The sequence below is a fragment of the Canis lupus genome, chromosome 29 (genome assembly GCF_011100685.1).
Source record: "Canis lupus familiaris isolate Mischka breed German Shepherd chromosome 29, alternate assembly UU_Cfam_GSD_1.0, whole genome shotgun sequence".
Taxonomy (NCBI): Eukaryota; Metazoa; Chordata; class Mammalia; order Carnivora; family Canidae; genus Canis; species Canis lupus.
In genome coordinates, this window is record NC_049250.1 from 19,838,129 (window position 1) to 19,859,544 (window position 21,416).

At 38.3% G+C, this 21,416-nt stretch overlaps 1 protein-coding gene across 9 annotated transcripts in view; it reads right to left on the reverse strand.

The window, feature by feature from the left end:
* The window catches only part of NCOA2 (nuclear receptor coactivator 2), a 295,825-nt gene that overhangs the window by 104,554 nt on the left and 169,855 nt on the right, over positions 1–21,416 (reverse strand). For 7 of the 9 annotated variants that reach the window (XM_038579485.1, XM_038579489.1, XM_038579481.1 and 4 more), the window contains 2 exons: positions 8,119–8,223; positions 5,101–5,273 (listed from right to left, as the gene is read on the reverse strand). In XM_038579485.1, the coding sequence (XP_038435413.1) occupies positions 5,101–5,273; positions 8,119–8,204 (259 nt within the window). In that variant the 5' untranslated portion in view covers positions 8,205–8,223. Of the gene's footprint in view, positions 1–5,100; positions 5,274–8,118; positions 8,224–8,452; positions 8,670–9,606; positions 9,750–21,416 lie in introns of those variants that run through there. The other 2 variants (XM_038579486.1, XM_038579487.1) reach the window with 2 other exon arrangements.

Genomic DNA, 21,416 nt, shown 5'->3' on the forward strand with positions numbered 1-21,416 from the left:
GTACTGGGAAATGCTTAAAAACCCAGCTCTTGGGGGGGAAAGTAGTAAGCATCATGAGGTTTACTACAAATTTAACTAGTATAAAGGATGTGCAGCATATAATCTATAAATGATAATACAACATTCTTGTCCATTCCATATAGCCAACTGATTCTTACAGAATACTTCTATTTTTGCCAAATCCTTGTATTGCAACCAACTTCTGGTTATAATAGATGAAAAATAGTTCCAATGTGAATATTGGTTGAAGTTTTCACTTAAGTTAATGAGTAAGACAAAAGTGAAATAATGAAAATGTATGAAGATGCTGTATGTAGAAATATAATTGTCAATCTGTGAGTGACTTTTTTTTTTGCTAAACTGAATATTCTCTTTTGTGTATGCATTAACAGCTACTTAATGTTAAAATGTCAGATGGTTTAAAAAATGTCAGCTGGTAATTATTAACATTTTCTCATCCCCCCCAAAAAATCTCCCTTACTTTTTAAGTCTAAAATGACAGCTAACAAGACAAAAAAAAAAAAAAAATCAAGCTTTGATTTATAGAGTTTATCAGATTTGCAGGGTGTCAACACTGTCACCAAGGCTGATTTCAAATATAACCTGAATGTGGACTTAGGAAGACATGCAGAGTAGCCACCATACATAGTATATCTATCATGGAAATAGATACAAGGCACAAAGAGCCTCTAGTGCATAGATAATGGCAAAATGCAGTAGTATAATTAGAAAATGATAAATTTTAGTCTTCCTTGCCTTTCTAAATATCATTTAAAGTCTGTATAATTTTTAATGATGGCTGTACTCAACAATTGGCTCAAAAATTCTTGAAACTGAAAAACTGGGTTTCATTGGTTGATATGAGTTGACTCTAGCACACCACTGGTCCTCATCTTCTCTCAAACTACTTATTTTTTAAGTTATTTTCATAATTAGAGAAAATTCATAAGTATAAAAGCAACCTGGAATTCCAATGTTCTCAAAATGGCATGAAAATCAAAACTGTACTGGGTGACAGGCACTAATGAGGGCACTTGATGAGATGAGCACTGGGTGTTGTACTATATATTGGCAAATTGAATTTTTTAAATATTTTTTTTAAAGCCTGTATCATTAATCACAATGAGAAACCAGGACAGTCTTTCAGACAGCCTGCTTCAACATGAAAAGTCCCCCCAAATCTAACTTGTACCAATACAGATTTTTGAAATGTGCACCTTTTCATTCTTGTTATTCACTCATCAAAACTACTTGTAGAAAAACAATAATGAAAGGTTGAAACCAATTCTCTATTAACTGATAAATACATCCTGTATTCAAATATGTTTCACTAGTTTTAAATGAAGCAACAAATATTTTCTAAATAATAAAATCATTTAAAATTAGTATTTTAAGAAAAAAAAAAAAACAAAAATTATGCCTAAATTGGGGTTAACACAGGAGATGTTACTGTAAACAGGGAAGTAGAGATGTGTTTTTGGTACTCCCCTAAATGTTTGTCACTTTACACTACCGTTTTATTTTAAAAAGAATTTTTAAAAGATTTTATCCATTTATTTGACAGAGAGAAAGAGAGAGTGTGCACAAGCAGGGGAAGTGGCAGATAGGGAGAAGCAGGCTCTTGGCTGGGCAGGGAGCCTGATGTGGGACTCGATCCCAGGACCCCAGGTTCATGACCTAAGCTAGTGTCCGGTTTAAGTACGCACTCCTATCTCTCTGCTCTGCTTCTGCAAGGTCCGCCGCAGTGTGCATGCCCCCGGGGGGCCAGCCCCCGGCCAACGTGTGCCTGTAAGGTGCTATCCGCAGGAGGATGCCTGCTTATTTACATAGCTGCTAATTCTCCCTCCAAATCCCGTCCTTTAGGCCATTTAAAAATATCCTTTCTTCTATTTGCAAAATGAATGGGAACTTGAGGAACAGGTGAGGACAGACAAGACTTGAGAGAAAGAGTCCAGCATGCCTGGCTCATGTACCTGAGCCTGACACTGGAGGATGCCCTGATTATAAGCCCGGCTTTCCCCATGTGGATTCTAGAGTGAGGCACCTCAAGCAATCCAGTTTCGCTTCTCTAGCACAATTATGATTTCATTCAGTTTGAGACCTGTGACTGAAATACAAATGAAGTTTGGAAACGTCATAAAGATGATGGATGGACTTTATTTATAAAACTGAAAGGGGGATCTGTTAGGCACGAAGAATGAGAGAGAAGGGCTTGGGCCTGACTTATGTGTCGCTCTTAAACCACAGCTGGCTCTCAACCACGGAGACAATCAAGACGGCCCAAAACAGAGCTGGCAAGGGTGTGGTTTGCAAAGGCTATACAGAGTTCTCTGGCATCAGAAAATTTTACTGTCTTCAAATCACCCTATAGGAAAGGACATTCATCACCCACTTCCCCACCATTTTTATTTCCCATTTTCCATCTGAAGGAAGAGCTCAATGAAGACCCCAGCACATGTGAAGAAAAGGTGACTTTCTGTTTAATATGAGATATTTATGTTTTTATTTTTTATTTATTTTTAAAAGATATTTGTTTATGAGAGAGAGAGAGAGAGAGAGAGAGAGAGAGAGGCAGAGACACAGGCAGAGGGAGAAGCAGGCTCCATGCAGGGAACCTGATGTGGGACTTGATCCTGGGTCTCCAGGATCACGCCCTGGACTGAAGGTGGTGCTAAACCGCTGAGCCACCCGGGCTGCCCATGTTTTTATTTTTTAAAGATTTTATTTATTCATGAGAGACACACTGAGAGAGGCAGAGACAGGCAGAGGGAAAAGCAGGCTCCCTTTGGGGAGCCTGATGCAGGACTCGATCCCAGGACCCCGGCATCATGACCTGAGCCAAAGGCAGCTGTTCAACCACTGAGCCGTCCAGGTGTCCCCAAAAAGATATTTATTGAATACCTAACCAGTCATTGTGACAGGTAGTTGCTGAGGGCATTTACACAGCTCATCATATCTTCAACAACCAAACAACCTCAATATAGTGATTGCTAAATTCTGTATGAGGAAACGAGTTTCAGAGAGAGAAAATAATTTGCCCTGGTTCAAAAGAGTTTGTAAGTGGAAAATCCAGGATTTATACCTAGCTTCTGTCTGATTTGATCCTGAAGTCCTGCTGCTTTTTTTTTAAAACAATTTATTAAACAAAAAATATCTTTCAAATTAGATTAGAACATCAAAGAGCATCTGTGTTTTTCATTTGGTTTTTAACTTCTGCTTCCCTTTTCAAAACATATTACTTTTCAAATTAATAGAAACATTATTATAAGAATAAGACATGACAGGGTGTTTATTGCTGCTGCTTCTTGGGTGGTTGTGGTATGCAGCCTTATGATTAAACTTTCAGTAAAAGTATGGCACAGTCCCAGCGTGACACATCTTAACGTGTTTTATAGTTTGAAGGGGGAATTACCAAGGTTTTGCAAAACTTTAAACCCTTGTGCAAGACCTTGATAGTAAAAAAAATATAACTGTTTTAAAGTGCAAAAGTCCTGCCTAACACGCAACGTTCACAAAACTGTATCGTTCAAAATTTTCAGCAACCCTGAAACAAGCAGCTTGATTTCTCCACTGCAATATCAGCAACTAGAGATACAGCAACTTCAAAGCACAATGAAATTTTACCCAATTATTTCTCCTAAGAGCCCTAGGAATATTATTCTATCCATTTGCTGATATGAAAAACTGGAAAGATACAAAATTGAGATTAAATGGAGTTTTTTATAACCAGCATATCTCAAAGGGAGAAGAGGGAAGAATAGATGAAGGGAGACTGAGGTAGGCACTGCAAGTAGAAACTCACTGAACGCTGAGTGCTGAATGAGAGGAATTTTGGTGGAGAAATTGGGAAATAAAGACTGATTTTCAGGAATCCCTGGGTGGCTCAGTGGTTTGGCACCTGCCTTCGGCCCAGGGCGTGATCCTGGAGTCCCGGGATCGAGTCCCACATCGGGCTCCCTGCATGGAGCCTGCTTCTCCCTCTGCCTGTGTCTTATGAATAAATAAATAAAATCTTAAAAAAAAAAAAAAAAAAAGACTGATTTTCAGAGTAGGCTGGTATTAGAAACTGTATTGTGTATGTTATGCGTATATTTTTAAGTTCTTAGAAGATAGCACTGCATTTGTAAAACTGTTTGATATAAAACTTAGCTTACTAGTAAACATAGGAAGATGAAAGAGGCTATGATGATAATATGCAAATGAGTAGCTAGGATTTTATGACAGATGGGAAGTTTCAGGTCATATACCTACAGAGGTGAAGACATTATTTTTCTAAAATCTGCCTCGTTTGAGTATCACATAAAAGGTAGATAAAAGAAATGTACTGAGGGGATGCATTCAAAAACAGATTACAAGCGATAATAATCTCCCTAGCCCTGAAGGAAAGTAGCGTATGAATACTTTAGGAGCATATATTGGCTGTGAGCACCCAGACACTGTTCATACTTGCCTAATACTGATTTTTTTTTTGGCACCACAAAGTCCAATGTGTTTTTTAAAATATTATTTTCTTAATTTTTTTTTCCTTCAAAGAAGAGAGGCAGAAAATGATCTCAGAAAACCCCAGGAAGAAAGCTGTCATGTTCTGTGTTTCAACTTCACAAAAGAATTCTGACTAGAGGCTTGAGCCTTTCAAATCTCTTGTCATTCAGGATATGAAATTCTAATCTAGCGGCGTGGCCAGTTGAGGCTGAGACTTAATCAAATATGCTGACTAGCTGAAACAGGAGGTGGCTCACTTCCTTACTTCTGGTTTCCATCTTTAGTTGCCTCCTTACTTGCAAATTATGACAGTCACTTGCTGTGCAAGCAATGAAAATTCCAAGGTAGGGGAGGAGAATCAGTGGGCACCTAATTGAGTTTTACTAGATGAAAAGTTACATCACCCTGCCTCACCTCAGTCTCCTCTGTCTTTAGGGAATTGCTGAATTTTATATAAAGCCTATTTATAAACCACTGCAAGTGATACTTGCATTCATCTTGCACTGTGACATCATTACCTCATCAATAATTTAAGCATAAGAAATGGATTAAAGGGACTTCTCAACACATGAAAAAACAGAAACCAGCTAAACTCTCCAAAATATTCAGTCCTCTTACCTTGTTCTTTGATCTGACGAATTTGCTTCACAGTTTCTTTTAAGATTGCACATTTGTCAGGCTTGAAGTTAAAGTTGTCTATATCATTAAAATTTGCAAAAATCAGCTCTGCAAGTTCTTCAATATATTTATTTTCCTGTTCACGATTACGTTTCTCAGTGCTTCTCTTGGGACTAAAAAGAAGATACATGTTTTTTTATTATGGAATTTGAAAAAAGCTATTATAAAAAATGTAAGCATATTAAACAAGTTCTAATACAGAGATAGCAAACAAAAGTTACTTACATAAACATGAAAGTACTTTGGGAAAAAAAAAATGTTGCACTTTTGTTTTTAAATCAAACTCACTCCAGTACGTAGCTATAGATTTACTTGTCTGATCATTTGTTCAATTTGTGTCATGTCTCCCACTGACAGTAAGCTTCACAATGACAGGGATCAGGACCATTCGCTCATCACTGTGCTTAATACAACACTTGGCAGAAGTAGGCATCAAATTTATTGTTGAATACATAGAGGAAGGTTTTAGAAAGGTATGGGAGATTATGCTAAAAAATTTTTTTAATGTACTTAAGATTAGAAGAAGAAAGGGAACTTAACCTAGTTATAATAGGAATAAATAAACTGCAGGGATTCCTGGCAAAGCATAAAAAGATAAAAATAAATCTCCATAACTTCATAGACTTCTTTAGGATGTTGGTAACCAAGTCAAACATTATCTTTTAGATAATGCAAAAAAAACCACAATCCAGCCAGAAACAAAAGCGAAACTGACCTAGGGTATTTGTTAACTGTCCAAGCTGAATGACGTGTAAACTATACACAAATGGTCCAAGTTCAGCTCAAGTTTTAAAAAAGTTAATGGAAGAGAAAAAAATTGGCAAGATCTTCTCATTTCAATTTGACAAAATATCAAGTTCCCTTTGATAACAGCATATAGCCTTTTCTTTTAATAGAGGGCTCACTAACTGACGTTCAAGCAATACATTAAGTAAGAAAAGTAGGTTGTTTATGTAGTTTTCTGCATTTTTCATGTATAATTTGTACATAATACCAATTGACAAAAATATTGTAGTTTATAATAGATTTCCATCTATTTGCCTCTAAGTGTTAGCTTTATTTTCATAAACTAATAAAGCTAAGATAGAACACAATTTCTACATTTCACAGTGGTCACACCGTGTGTTCAAGATCACCCAGGGAGTTACTGGTAGAGCAGGGACTAGAATGCAGTTTTTCTAGTCTCATTTTGATTCCTAGATTCTACCTCACTAAGTACAGGGAAAGGCAAGGAGTGACTGGAAGGCACAGAAGAGCCAAGTTCCCATTGTGGACCCCTCTACCCTCCCCCCACAAGATGACTAAACACAGGACAAAGAGGTGAGAAAGGGGAGCCATGTTACAAAGCCCCAAGAGCGCCCGCTTGCAAGAGGGGTTCAGAGATTCTCCACTGCCACATGATACCAGCGCAGCACCAGGTAAGAGAACAACAGCCCCTACACTGAACAGCCTCCCCTTTATCCATCTGCCTCCTCGAGTGGGCTCCTGAGCATTACAGGCAGTCTGACAGACAGAAGGTGTTGATAGCCAGGAGGTACTGGGGAATCTGGAGGCCACATACTGGAGTGGAGGGTTGGAATCCGGAATGCGCACAGTAGTGATTTCCTAGACTTGTTCTGCTTGGCAGCTAAAAGGGGAAAAGGGAATATAAAATATTTTTTGCTCTTTCTCCTTCTCTTCCTGTCTTAATGGCTTTTCCTAGTCGTCTTCCTTGTTATTCTTCATCTGATCTTTTTGCAGGCCATTTAATAGAAGCTGCTGTTTTTACTTAACCTTTAAAATCATTTATATGATATAAGTAATCAAAAGAATGAAGTCTCTCCTCCCTTTGTCCCCTATTAGCCTAGCTCTCATCCCCCAAAATGGATTAACAACTCTAAAGTATTTCTTAATTATCCTAAAACAAATGGTTTATACAAAGGGTAGTACTCCATAAACATGCTTCAAAACTTTTCTCTGGGGCAGCCCGGGTGGCTCAGCGGTTTAGCGCCACCTTCAGCCCAGGGTGTGATCCTGGACACCTGGGATGGAGTCCCACATCAGGCTACCTGCATGGATAATGGAGCCTGCTTCTCCCTCTGTCTGTATCTCTGCCTCTCTCTCTCTCTGTCTCTCATGAATAAATAAATAAAATCTTAAAAAAAAAAAAACTTTTCTCTGTAACAATATTCTTAAGAGATTCTTTTTATAGCAATCCATTAAGTGTCTTCATTCCTTTTCCATAGCTATATTGTATTCCAGGTTATGGAGGTATCATAGCTGTTTAGATAGTTCCCTACAAACTTTTGGGTTTTTCTTAATCTTCTGCAATTATTAAATAATGCTGTAGTAAGTAAACTCAAGTGTCTACCATTTTACATGTGTGAAAGTATACTGCTGGAAAATTCCTAGAAGTGGACTGCTAGTTCAAAGAGGATATGCATTTATAATTTTACTAGATACTGTAAACTATCCTGCATGGAGATGAAAACAACTAACACTTCCATCCATAATATATGACACGGAACTTGCTTTAAATTACTTGTTTTATTCACTGAAGGGCACAATCTTTTGTCACCAACTCAAAAAATGCTAATAAATAAAAGTAAAACTCAGTGTAAAATTAACAGCAAATTCTACTATGGGATCTTCTTGTCTTTACGACATCCTGTGAATCTAACAGAAAAAATATAGAAGACTCAAAATTATATAATAAACCTGCTTTAATAGTCAAGTACACAGGAGACATCAGAAGGAGCATATAGCTTTCATCTTCTTATAAAAGAATAACAAACCCTGCAACTGATTAGCATAACCAAAATGTAAGCTAAATGATACATATTCAAAGGTTTAACTGCTAAAGGAGAAATAACAAACAGTATTTCGATTAGGTGTCAAGTCAATGCTAAAATATTAAAGAAGCATGCATATGTGGCTTTCACAGGCAGCACTGATTCTGTTTCTCGGCAAGAATCTAACCTGGGTCCAAGCTGGTCAGGACATTCCTTGCGCTTTCTTGTCTCTGCCCTGGATGGGTCAGAGGTATTTTCTCCCATCCCACTCATCTTGAACACATATCAGCAACTAAAAACAAGAAAGGGGGGGAGAGAATGGAGCTGATGATAAAGTGCCAGATCAATTTACCAACAATTAAAGAACTTGAACTTCAATCAGAAATTTGACAATACTTATTAACACATTGTTTTGATTAATATGCACATGTCACTGTTAATGAAAGGGCTCAATTTTTTCTGACCTTGTTTAAAAGTGAAGTATATGTAAAGGTTCACGTTTCAAAAGCAAACAAGCCTACCTCCTTGGGCCCAGACTCTTTAAGCAGGCGTTGTGTTTCAGCAGCACCATGAACTACAGCCGGCTGGCCCCAGGGTTTCTGCAGCCAGCCTTCAGTTTCAGGAGTGATCTTGCACCATGGGGAAACTACAGGTGTTGTAAGGGGCTCCTCCCAGTCTCTGTTTGGGGTTGGCCAATGTGAAGTCTGTGCTGCAATAGCTCACCCATGACAGACGGCTCTGGGAAGAGGCAGTGCCCCACCACTGAGTTGAATGTTTCCAAATCCGCTGGGCTACGTCTGACCCGCTGGTCCGGGCCCCCGCACAAGGCCTCCATAAGCAACGCTCCCCAAAGGGAGGATGTTCGCGCCTCCCCGTGGAGTCTCCCGTTCCCTCCACCCCTGCGGCAGCTGCGGCTGCTCCGCCCTCCCAGCCCGCTCTCCCCTGCAGCTCGCCTTCCAGAGCACAACCCCTCCCCTCGGTGGTTTCCTCTCTCACATCCTGCCGCTCCTGATGCTCCCTCCCTCGGCTAATTCTAGCTGCTATCACCCAAGGTCTTAAAATATACTAAAAAAAAACAAAACAAAACAAAAAAGAAACAAAAAAATCCTGCAGGGAACATTATTGACCCTATGAAGGAGGCCAATTACTGGCTCCTGCTTCCTGAATTCCTTCCAATAAGAAAATGAAAGGTTATATAGCAAGGGAATCAGTGTGTTCCCATTCGCCATCATTAGTAAAATCAAAATAATATTTAAATACACAAAGAACAGAATGATAGAGGTTTAAGTTCTAGAGAACTAGACAAAGGGACTACAACAAAGATGCTGAGGGGAGATGGTGTGGTCGTTTAAGCACAAGGTGCTTAATAACTGCTTAGCAAAAGAAAAAAAAATGCTGCCTAAAAAGACTAAGTCAGCATTTAAAAGTCTTTCTTAGAGTTCCATCCAGTTCTATGCTACTTCCCCCTTCCTTCCATCTCCCAGGCTTCTAAAAGTCACCTTCACCCTCCTTTACTTTCTGTAGATTGGAAAAATCAGACGGAAAGGCCAGACAGTGGAAGGTCAAAGACTTAAGAAAGATGTCAGAGTAACAGGTTCATCAAGAGCAAGGACAAAGAGGAAGGTGGGCTAAGAAAACACCACCCAAGACCCATCACTGTATCACCGCCACATACCTATCACACTGCCCAGCCTTCCCTCCGTGTAATCCAGATGCTCGGGCTCCCTACAATCACTTCTTCTGGTCACACCTCTGATCCAAGAGTGCAGAGAAATTAATTTTTTTCAGTCATGTGTAAGGAGGATGAAGAAACACTGTATCAATCGAGGTAGGCTGCACCAATCACACATGATATTCCAGAGGTCGCATAGGAGGGGACAATTCTGAAAGCTATCGCATAGGAGGGGACAATTCTGAAAGCTAATGCCTGAGCTTCCTGCCGGTGGGAGTAATGTAGCCAAGTCCCAAGGTCCTGTACTGTGGGCACAGTTTGGGGCTGATAATAAAATATAATCTGTATTTAGTTATTCATTTAGCATTTACTTCACACTAAGCAATTTTTGGACTTGATTTAATCATCAAAACAGACTAGGAGAGGCAACTGGGGAGAGAAGCTGCATTTATGTAATCCATGTCCAAGCTCTACCACTTGGTTAGTTGTGGGACCTTAAGAAGTTACCTCTCATGGCTTACTTGCCTTTTCTGTTCAGTGGGGACAGTCATTAGCATCTCCAGCCCAGGGGAGTTAAGCAGTTTAGCAAATACCAGAGCTGGGATATTTGTACACAGGGTTACACACTCGTACTCTTAATGGAGACGTTATGGCAAAGGTCTCATCAAATAAGCCATTCTTCCAGTGATCACATAAGCACAGGTCAGAAGGGAGAAGCAGCAAGATATGGATTGCATGTGTTTCTGTGCGGGACTCTCCATTCATTCGTTCATTTATCCATTCATTCAAAGACTGCTTGCTGGTATGAGTCAGGCTCGGTGCTCGAGAAGCACAAGGAGGAATGATGCTCTCAAGATGAACACAACGTAAGAGGGGAGACACATCTGTACATGGGAAAAAATGCAATAGGTAAACTCGGTAAAGATATCGTGTAACTGGTGCATACTCCCGAGTACTGGAAGGTCCAAGAAAGAACACTTTGCTGGCTGGGATACGGGCACACTGAGCTGGCCTGAGGACGGTTGGAGTTCTAAGGGTGAGGAAGGGGGCCAGGGCATCACAAGAGGTAGAAGAGGACAACGGAGAAGCAAAAACCTCAACACCAAAACCCTACGCAGATGATACTGATGCACATTCCTTCTCACTATTTCTCTGCAAACTTGGATTCTCACGGTTTCACTCATGAGAGTGTAAGGAAAAACATTACCCATCCAATCTAAGTAAGCTTTCCACAAATGAACCTCCAGGAATTTCACTGTGGAAACAGTATTCTATGTTTCGTAAAAATTCAAGTAAATTTTTATTTATTTTTATTTATTTATTTTTTTTTTAATTTTTATTTATTCATAATAGTCACATAGAGAGAGAGAGAGAGAGAGGCAGAGACACAGGCAGAGGGAGAAGCAGGCTCCATGCACCGGGAGCCCGATGTGGGATTCGATCCCGGGTCTCCAGGATCGCGCCCTGGGCCAAAGGCAGGCGCCAAACCGCTGCGCCACCCAGGGATCCCCAAGTAAATTTTTATCATCAAAATGTAACACTCAATATTCAACAAAATGCCCTATACAGCAGTTACATGGATTAAGTCTGTTGATGAAAACGGCTACTTGCCCCCCCCACAAGGTATCACTATTTATATTTAAAAATACAGTACAATCAGAAAGATTAGAAAGCTTTTCAAAAGACAATATATTAGTGATTATCTTACTTAAATCTATCCTCAGTTTTGGGATTTAACATTAGCTTCAGCCATCATCTCTCTTAAATATCCCAATATATATATATACTAATAATTATAATGTTGTATGAGGGGGCAGAACTGATATATGTCAACTAAAGGGCTAGAAGGAGATAAGGAGCAAAAGCAAGAAGCTAATAATTTCTGGTCTAAGTATAGAAAACCATTTGAGCAGATTGTTTATATTTGTGTCTACTCAATACTGGCTCACAAACCACTCTATTTGTAACTTTAAAACATCATTAATTTCCTCTTTAAGTTATTTATGGGCTAAGTTTTCTCTTTTATTATTATGTGATGGTATCTTAAACACATTTCCTCAAAATAAAACAAAAATTATCTTTATGAATTTCCTTGCTTCTTATTTTTCTGTGTCTACCCCATATGTCCACTTTTCTGAGCAATTTTCCTAGGGCTATGTATGCCCAGTACACACTGCCAACCAACCTGTAAACCGCCAAAGGAAAGAAAAAAAGAGGGGGTCTGTAGGAAGTAGGGACAGGTGGATGCACTCTGCCAGTCATGGCCATTAGGCTGGGGATGCTCCCCTTTGAACTACTGCTCATGAACCAGGGGAAAAAAGACAAGAAAGAAAGGAAAAAAAGGGAAAAAGGAAGGAAGGAAGGAAGGAAGGAAGGAAGGAAGGAAGCAAGCAAGCAAGCAAGCAAGCAAGCAAGCAAGCAAGCAAGCAAACAAATTTAGGGCTGAAGCCTAGAAAGGAGAAGGGTGGTGGTGCTGATGGGTGGCAAGTAGTTGGCTCCTGGAAGTCTCTTTCTTGCCTGCCACAGGGCCAGAAGAAGTATATGAAATTCTGGAGCAGATGTGTGGATTTCTGCCCTGGTCTTTAGTGGATGAACCAAATAAATAACAGTGAGCCTCATTAATGAGGTGCTCAAAGAAGAGAAGTGTGGTGCTCTAATCTAGAGGACTCTGACTGATACTCTTCATGCCCTAGGTGAGGATCAGCTGGCAGCAAGTGTAAGTATTTCACACTGGAACATGTGCTAGGGCTAGGTGAGTTCATTTTTTCTCCCACTCAAAGTGACACAGAGAAAAACCAGCAATACAATGATAGATTTGATACATAGATTTATGACTACTAGTGTACACTTAGGCACAGAAAAATAATCTAAAATAAACTCTATGGATAGATGAGTTTTAATGCATTTCTGTAGATCAAAGTTAAAAATCCATTCCCAATAAAAGGGTAAGGGATGAAAAATAAAGGGCAGCACTGAAGGTTTAGAAACCTTATTTTATTTTGTAAGTGGGCCTAAATTAGTAAGTTTCTTAAAATTTCCGCACGTTTTCAATATTCGCATGAAATTAAAATTCTCCAGCATTTCACTCTCAATTCTGAAACTGTTCAATGTAAATGACAAAAACTGAAAATGACACAAGTAAACTCTTGGGTCATATCTGATGGTAATTACAGTCATTGAGAACAAGCCAGTTTCTACCAGATGTGGGGGGCTGTGAACGAACAAGTTTGGAAAAGGAGTTTCAATTTGTCCATTCTTGTTATCTGCAACAAACAATAGTCCTGCTCCCACTGTGACAGGACCGCCTCCCTTACATCCTCTGATACCAACTTGTATAAACTAGATGATAAAAGATGTTACAACCACCAGAATTAAGGCTTGCCTTTTTTTTTTTTTTTTAAAGTAACAATATTCCAGGAGGGGTGAACAATGCCAGTTACAGCCTTAGCCTAAGGACAGAAAGCAAAATGGAATGTTAAGCCTAAACACAAAACCTGTACTCTTCGTTCATGAAATTAATCAATATAACTCATCAGGTACCAAAGCTGTTGCTCACAGTAGTCTCATACCATTAAAGCCAGTTAATTATCCAGACTTCATGCAAACGATAATGTGCATTTTATCTTTCATCAGTACTGGCCATCTTCCAAACAAGGCCTGTAAAACTGTCAGATTTATTATATGTGGAACAAATTCAGTTAGAGAATAAATAAGGATAACAGTGTTGCTGAAATCCAAACATAATAAGTGATCAACATCAGATCTCTTTACTACTAGTTCCAAGAAATATTTTTTAAGTTAGACCCTCTCTGAAATTCCTTACTTTGCGATTAAGTTTATAATGAATTGATATACAAAGAGCTGTTGAAACAACTTCTCTTATCAACGCCTACAAGAGGAGCCGATACCTGATAAATCATCAAGCTCTTGATATGAGACCAGAAAGGCTTCTATAGCTTCCAAGGTTCTTTCTGAACTCTCTCTACAGAGATATATGACATTGCTGTATATTCTGTAGTCTGATTCTTCATATACTTTGTAAGACTAAGAAATACTCAAGTAATATTGCAACTGTATATAAAGCTTCACCAAAATGCTTTTCTATTTGTTCTATTATGAAAGGAGAATCTTTTCAGGAGCCCACCTCAGCAGGGAACAATGCATTCACTATTTCTTTATCACAAGTGAAAAACATTTGCTCATTCTAAACTTGAAACATTTTTTTCCCTTAAAGTATACTGTGTTCTGGGAGGGATCCCTTTCCTTTAGAAAGAACAATTTCTGGGCTACTTTCTGATAAGCCAAAAAGAAAACAGTATCTAATGCTCAAAAATACTAAATGTGCTTTTGGGTGTAGATGCCTGAGAAAGACCGAAAGTAGAGAATGGCCAGACCTTGGAAGTCAGTAAGCTGATACAGAGATAAAAAACACCGAATAGAAGGAGGAGGGGAAATACCTCTTTTCAAAGTGTCAAGTGGACAAAATCACCCAAAGCAAACATTATTTTGGCAAGACCTCAACTCTTGGCAAGAATTAAATGAATATTCTCTGCAATAAATATACAGATTATGCAAGGATATACTGTTGCTTCATATAAATAAGCAAACAAAGGAACATCACACATGCAAATATAAGTTGTGTAGATTTACTAAGTGCAGGGATGAGAGCACGCAGAAAAATCAAACTTTTTCTTTCCACTGGCAAAACAATTAATGCGTTTAACAAGTAGCAGAAGAGGCTATACAGTATTTCAAAAATAAACTGCAGCTAGTCAAGGGTATATTATTTTTATTAAAGTGTTATAGCCCTTTTTAACTAGGCCATAAGAGCACTTTTAACTTCATCTTTACAAGATGCTATATTGCTTCTTGCTTTTCACACAATATTAATTTGCCTCTCACATTACAGTATGTATCTACAGATTCAAAATTGTAAGACTGCATGTTAATTCATAACGGCGACAACAGTTAAACTGTAAAGTATTAGGAAACTCACTTCACATAAATACAGAACAAAAGGCATCTTATTTGGAAACAAATTCTCAGTTTAACTTCAACAGTTTTGAGCAACTTTATGCTTGAATTTTTCATTGACTGCAGTAGCTGAACACGAAGTACTGTTATTAGGGTATGATTTTTCAATAATAAAATACTAACAGTTTACAGCTAGAGATGGGATTAAAGAAGAGAACAGCCTGCAGCTCTGTACTATTCCCTGAGTAAAATGGCTTCAGCACCTACCTTCCTTCATGCTGTTTCTTACTCCACAGAAAAGTAGTATATTGTATAAACAAATGTTTAAGCTAAAAAATTCCTTCCTTTTCAATATGCTTTTAGATTTACTTTTGTATAATGGCCTTAAAGTGGTATATTAGACAGTAACTAGAAGACATATTCCATTTTCTGACTGAAAGCCAATAATACTCATGAATTTTTTAGCTGAAAGACACTTCAAGATGCCATTGGGAAGACTGTAATAAACACATTAGGCTGCAAATGGGCAGCAGTGGCTCTGTAACACATGCTGCAATAATCAAAGAAATGGTGAAGTTCGTGTGCACCGGGTACACAAATATTTCGCTGTCACATTTCCATCATCCACATGGCTCCTAGAGAAGGGAAACTCCTCTCTTCAAGTCTTAGCTGAGCAAAATCCAGTGCAGAATATGTAAGGAGCAGAGAGCTGTTCTAAACTATCATTACCAACAGGGGAAAAATGTCTAGTCTGACATCAGTGGCAGAGGATGGTTTCTGCTTTCTGAATTCTCATAGGCTAAGTTCCTTAATATAGCTGGTGGCTGGGCTGCTTCGAGCCCCAGCGACGTCAGCCGGCGCTAATATGGCCAGGAATAGCAAGGCGAGGTCTCAGTAAGGTCTGGGACCAGAACGTGGGGAAGAAGCTGCATCCCCTGCATAAAGGAAGACCAGCCCTCCCCTTGGAGCCCGGCATACTTAGCCCAAAACCTGCTCTCCCTGAAGGCTTCAAATACTGGAAAGAAGCCATCAAACCAACAACTACAGTGTAGTACTTGTGCTCGAGTTTCATACCTCATCCAGATCAAAATTCATTTATCTGTCTTAATTCTGAAACCCACTTTAAACTTCCTTATAAGATTAAAGAAAATCTCCCTAATTTATGAGAAAAACTTACCGAAATGGCAAGGGCAAGAGAGTCTGTTTCTAAATAAAGAGGATTTTTTTTTTTAATTATTCCAATTGTAAAACATTTTTAGGTAAGTAAATGAAAACCCTTTCTCATAGTATAGTATGTTGGGGTTTGTATGTGTGTTTACTAACATTTATAAAGTACTTAATTGAGTTGAGCCCTTGACACACATTTTCTTGCTTAAAAATCCCCATGTTTATGTTCATATGCATGTGTATACACACTCTCTCTCTTGCCTTACAGATCATCTAACCACTCTGACCTGTTTTCTTGAGTAATTTGCCCAAGTCACACAGAAAAATAACAGGTCAGGAGTCAAACTCAGGTATAACTCAGTATAATAACTATCATTTACTGAGTGCTTAATAGCTTGGCAGGCACTCTCTACACACTTCACATATATGAACCCCTTCAGTGCCTGTAACAACCTATGCTTATCCCCATTTTACAGACCAGGAAATGGAGATACAGAATAAAGCAACTTGACCAAGGCCACAGTTAGGAAGTTTTAGAGCTTGTAAGTGAATCCAAACACTTCCTTATTTCTTAACCACCACAATGGGAGCACTGAGGTTCCTGTATTTCAATACTTTCCCTGAAGAGAGAAACAAATTCATATATATTATAGAAAGTAGTATGTTTTAATTTAATTTGATCATCAGTGAATAATTTGAAAGTACTTTTCTTTTTGCTACAAATCTAATGGTATTATTGCAAAATGCACATTTCTTTCTACAAAAAACATACATCCTTTAGAACCATTCATCTATCCACTCAATACCTAATTAATACACCAGGTACTGTACACACTGTAAATAGAGCCACGAACAAAACAAAGTCCCTGTCCTTCTGAAGTTCACATTCTGCTACAGAGGAAATCATGCCTCAGCTCACAAGCAATTATTCCCTGAAGGGAAATGAATTAGCACTATTATTATTGAATTTATTATGAAGTTATTGAAATAACAAAACCACCTAGAAATTTTCTCTGGCACACTAAGAATGCTGAGTTTCATTCCAAATGGTGAACCTTTCTTTTCCTATAGAAGTAGTAATTGATTAATCTTAAAAGTCAAAAAAAAAAAATTTTTAAAAGTCAGGTATCAAAGCAATCATAAAAATGATACCTACTACCTTTAATCATTTTAACTTTAAACTAAAAATATACATTTATCAGTCTCCACTGCAGTTTCATATTTGTTATTAAGACATTATTCAATATTTGTTTATCTAAAACAGAGCTAGAAATTGCAAACAATCTGATTTCTTTAAGTGCTTACAAAGTATATTTTTATTATTTTTATCTATTATAGATGTGAGGCATATACTTATTTCAGAGCAACTTTTGTCCATTTGAGTTTTTCAAAGCATTCATCCTGGTTGTTACAGAAGCATATGTCTTTTCAAACTCATAATTAGTCACATAATATTTAATTAAATTATGTAATTACAACAAGTGGCATAAACCAGTCTAGATAAGAAGCTGGCTCTTGGTAGACAGGCAGTGTCACTGCAGGGTACAGAAGTGTGGAGTGCCCCAGACACCTCAGCAGCATCAGTTTTGTGATTTACAGAGGAAAGCACAGATCATGTGATTAGTGCAGTCTGTCAGTCCTAATGGAGGCTGATTTAGAAAATCAGAATTTATGCAAAGGTAACCTAAAGGCGAGGTCATTGAATCATTCAACAAATACACCTCTGGAGTGTCATGCCATGGTTCTACATAGTGGGGGATACAACAATGAACAAACAGACCAAATCTTTTACACATGACTCTTACATTATTATTTATTTATTTATTTTTAATTTCTTCATGTGACAGGAGGACAGCAGGAGGAGCAACAGGCAGAGGGAGAGGGAGAAGCAGGCTCCCTGCTGAGCAAGGCTGCATCCCAGGACCCTGGAATCAAGACCTGAGCCAAAGGCTTATCCGACTGAGCCCCATGACTCTTACATTCTAATAAGACAGTGGAGAGGGAAGAAACAGTGAAACAAACATTTACTATATCAGACAGTGATTAGCACTTAAAAAAAATTAGGTAGGGTTAGGGTAGAATACAATGTAGCTTTTCAAAAATGGGTGGTCAGGAAAGTTCTCTCTTGATAGAGTGACAGCTGAGCAGGGACCTTTCTAACAGAATCCAAAGATTCAAAACAGAATCTATTATGCAACCATGAAAAGCTCAGAGTACATCGTCTGCTGTTCACTCTGGTTTGGAATCCCAGGAATATCACATATTAGTTCTGTTAATTACGTTAGTTAAGCTCTTTGAATCTAAGTTTCTTCATTCTTCAAGAAAAATACTTATCTTTGTAAGTTTGTTGAGAGCAAGAGATTTAAAGAGCATACACCAGTGAGGGTTTTATTTAATAAACCTAAGCTATTATAGACTGGATTTGATAGCATGTAAATGTTCATGAAATAATTTAAGCTGATGGTGAAAACAGATGGATAAGATTAATTTATAGAAAAAAATTGGAAGAAAATTCATCACAATATTAGCAGTTAAATTGTGTTGATGGGCACTATGGGTGTAATTTTTCTATTTTCCAAATTTCCTTTCATTAACACATCAGATTTTTATGCGTTTACCAAAAAAAGGAAGGAGGGAAGAGGAAAAAAAAAGGAGGAAGTGGAGGGGGAGAGAACAGGGAGAAAGGAAGAAGAGAGAAAGGAGAGAGGAAAGAAAGGAGAAAGGAGAAAGGAAGAAAGAGAAGGGGAAACAAAGGAGAAAGGAGAAAGGAAGAAGAAAAGGGGAGTAAAGAGAGAAACCTGGCTATACTGCTGGAAAAAAAACAAAACAACCAAACCAAAAAGAGATTTTTAAAATAACCAGCTCTCTGGAATGCAAATTACAAATGTACACTTTTTTACATGCATATTTTTGGAAGAATATTGCATAAAGTGAGGTAAGCCTACCTATAGTAAGTAAGAAACACAAAGACTGTCCCAAATGGATGCAACGAGAAATTGAATTTCATTTAAACGAAATCTGAAGTATAAATTATCTCCTTTGATCAATCAAAAGATATTCTATAGCAGTTTCCAAACTACTGAAACTGTCTTACAACAAACTCCACATTCACCCTAAGTTCTTCCATATAAGGAAGAGGAAATTCTTGGTCATTTTGGACTTATCACTTATTCTCTTTAACTTTAGGAACTTTCTATTTTCTTTCCTACTGACATGACTCTCTTAAAGCAAGAAAAATACCCATGTCATGAGAGCCTTCCGGCAAAGGTTACAAAAATTGCTCTTCTTCCTTAGGAAAATCATATCCCTCAAACTCGGCTGAAAAGCCATCCTTTTTATGAAGGCTTCTCAGCTTCCAGCAGGAAGAATTAAAGGTTCCCTTCTATTAGTTCCCCAGCCCAGAAGAATTAAAACAACACTTCTTTCTCCTGAATCATTAGTTGCTTCCCTCTGGGGAGGGTTCAGGGCACTCTCTTGGCACGCTTGCCCTGCTACCATTTCCCTCTGCACTTTCTGGGTGCCACAGAGGAGACTGTGGATATTCATTCTTTCCTGCCCTTTCTTTCTCACTTATCTTAACTCCAGACTTTCTTAGGAGTTCTTCATCTCCAATCAGAGAGGAAAACAAAGTAGGGGCAAAATTTTTAAGCATGTCCCAAGGATAAAGTACAGGAACCAAATTAAATGTTTGTGCTTAGAGAAGAAACTAGCAGAAGGCAACAAGCTCCTTTGGTAGTTTAAATTACTCTGTTTCTTTACTAAGGTAAAACCTATGTGTAAGAAGTCTCTCCGAAATATTCCTTTTTATGTTTTCTTTCTCTGCTCTCCACCACTCTTTCACACAAGTGGAAAATGAGCAAGGAGGAAAAACTTGGTTTGGTGGGAGGACCTCTGAATCATTTTCTCACCATACCAATTCCTATAAACTTGCTTTTGGTCACATTGTTACAATAATGCTCAACAGTATTTGCTGTGAGGCAGTGGTTGCCATTAAAAATAGAAAAGGGGCAGCTCTGGATCAACAGCCCCACCCCCATTCAATTTGGTCTTATAAAAATAAACTAAATTAAGTATTTTTACTTGCAAGTAACACATACCTACAGAATGACTTGCTGAAAATTACTAGAATGTAGAAAGTTATTTACAAGAACCATTATCCTAAAAGCATTTAAAAAATAAAGTTGGCACCTAAATATATGAACTAAAACATTATTTTTTTCCTCTCTCAAAGACTGAATATCAGTAATTTGTCGAAACTGACCATATTCTAGTAGTTTACAGGAGGCTTATGTTTCAGTTTAAGTTTCAAACTTGGGACACACAGCCTTCAGAAGTACAATCAATCATATTGTTATTACTGTGACTGTACAATAGAGCCCAATTCTCTGATCTCAGCATCAGAGGCCGGAGAGACCTCAGGTTTTGAGGATGTTGTGAAGAGGACTGAGTTGTCCTGGAGAGATGTAAACGGAGGGTTTTCTCCTCTTGTAATAATTCAGATGGAGAGTTACAGTATTTTGTAGAACTAAAAAGGTAATTGGACTCAAGAATGGTAGCTTCTAGTTGCCCACTGAGTAGTTTATAGAATTTAAACCCAAATTAGCTTGAAGTGTGTTACAAATAATAATAATTTAATGGACCAAAGAAGGGTAGCCTAGAGTTAGGTATTGAAAAGATTAAAACAAACTCCTATTGCAGAATGTGTTGTTCTCTACCTTTTTCTTTCATTAGTCCTAAAACATGCTTCCACCAAGAGAGTAAAGCCTACATCTATGGATAAAGATCTGTAAGACTGTTGTTGCACGTTATTTAACTATAACAGGCAAGTAATAAGCTTGAAGTGACACTTAAAAGAAATGAAGACAATTGCTCGACACCTCAGAGACAGCTAACTATACTATAATCCTTTTGTCTGGTACTGAAACCAAAAGGATAAGAATTCATTCTGAAACTCAAACCCGGTTGCAGTTGGGCTAGACAACGTGGAGAAAATGAAGCTGGCTCTCAGAGATAATCACGACACATCACGTGCATCCTCATAACACAGGCATAAGATTTCTTTAGTTTGGTGTTTTAAGCCAACATTTTAAAACCTAGAGCTAAGACTATTACTTAGGGCAAAAACACATTTGGGCCTGGATGGTTACGTTTCACATAAGATTAAGTTTCTGATTAATACAGGTAGGTCTCTTTTTGGTATTAAAAATATAACTTAAATTATAGGGTTTTAATTTAAAAATCTATTTGCATTTCTTTCCTTCTGATGTTCAACTGTACTAATAATTACTCAGTAAGCTGCTACGGGCAAATTACTGTGTTCTAGGGACAAGACAGTACAATTGCCAAGTAAGAAACTAAACTTAATCTCAAGAAATCAAAGATTTAGGAGGAAGAAACAAGAATGGAACTAACAGAATTCGGTATATGTGAAAAATGCAAAGTGCTAATAAGGAGAAAAATTGCTTCTTGTTGTGGGGAAGTGGGGTGAAGAAGGTCTTATGAATGCCTGAGCTGGGTTTTGAAGAGTGGGCACAATTTTTCAAAGTGGAGCTGGGGTGGGGGGTGAGGGACTAGGAGTTACCAGCAGAGTGCCGACGCCAAGAGCAAGGCTGGGCCAGAGCGGCTGGTGACCCTTATCCCCCGACTAACTGGGGAGCCCCGATCCTTCCCTC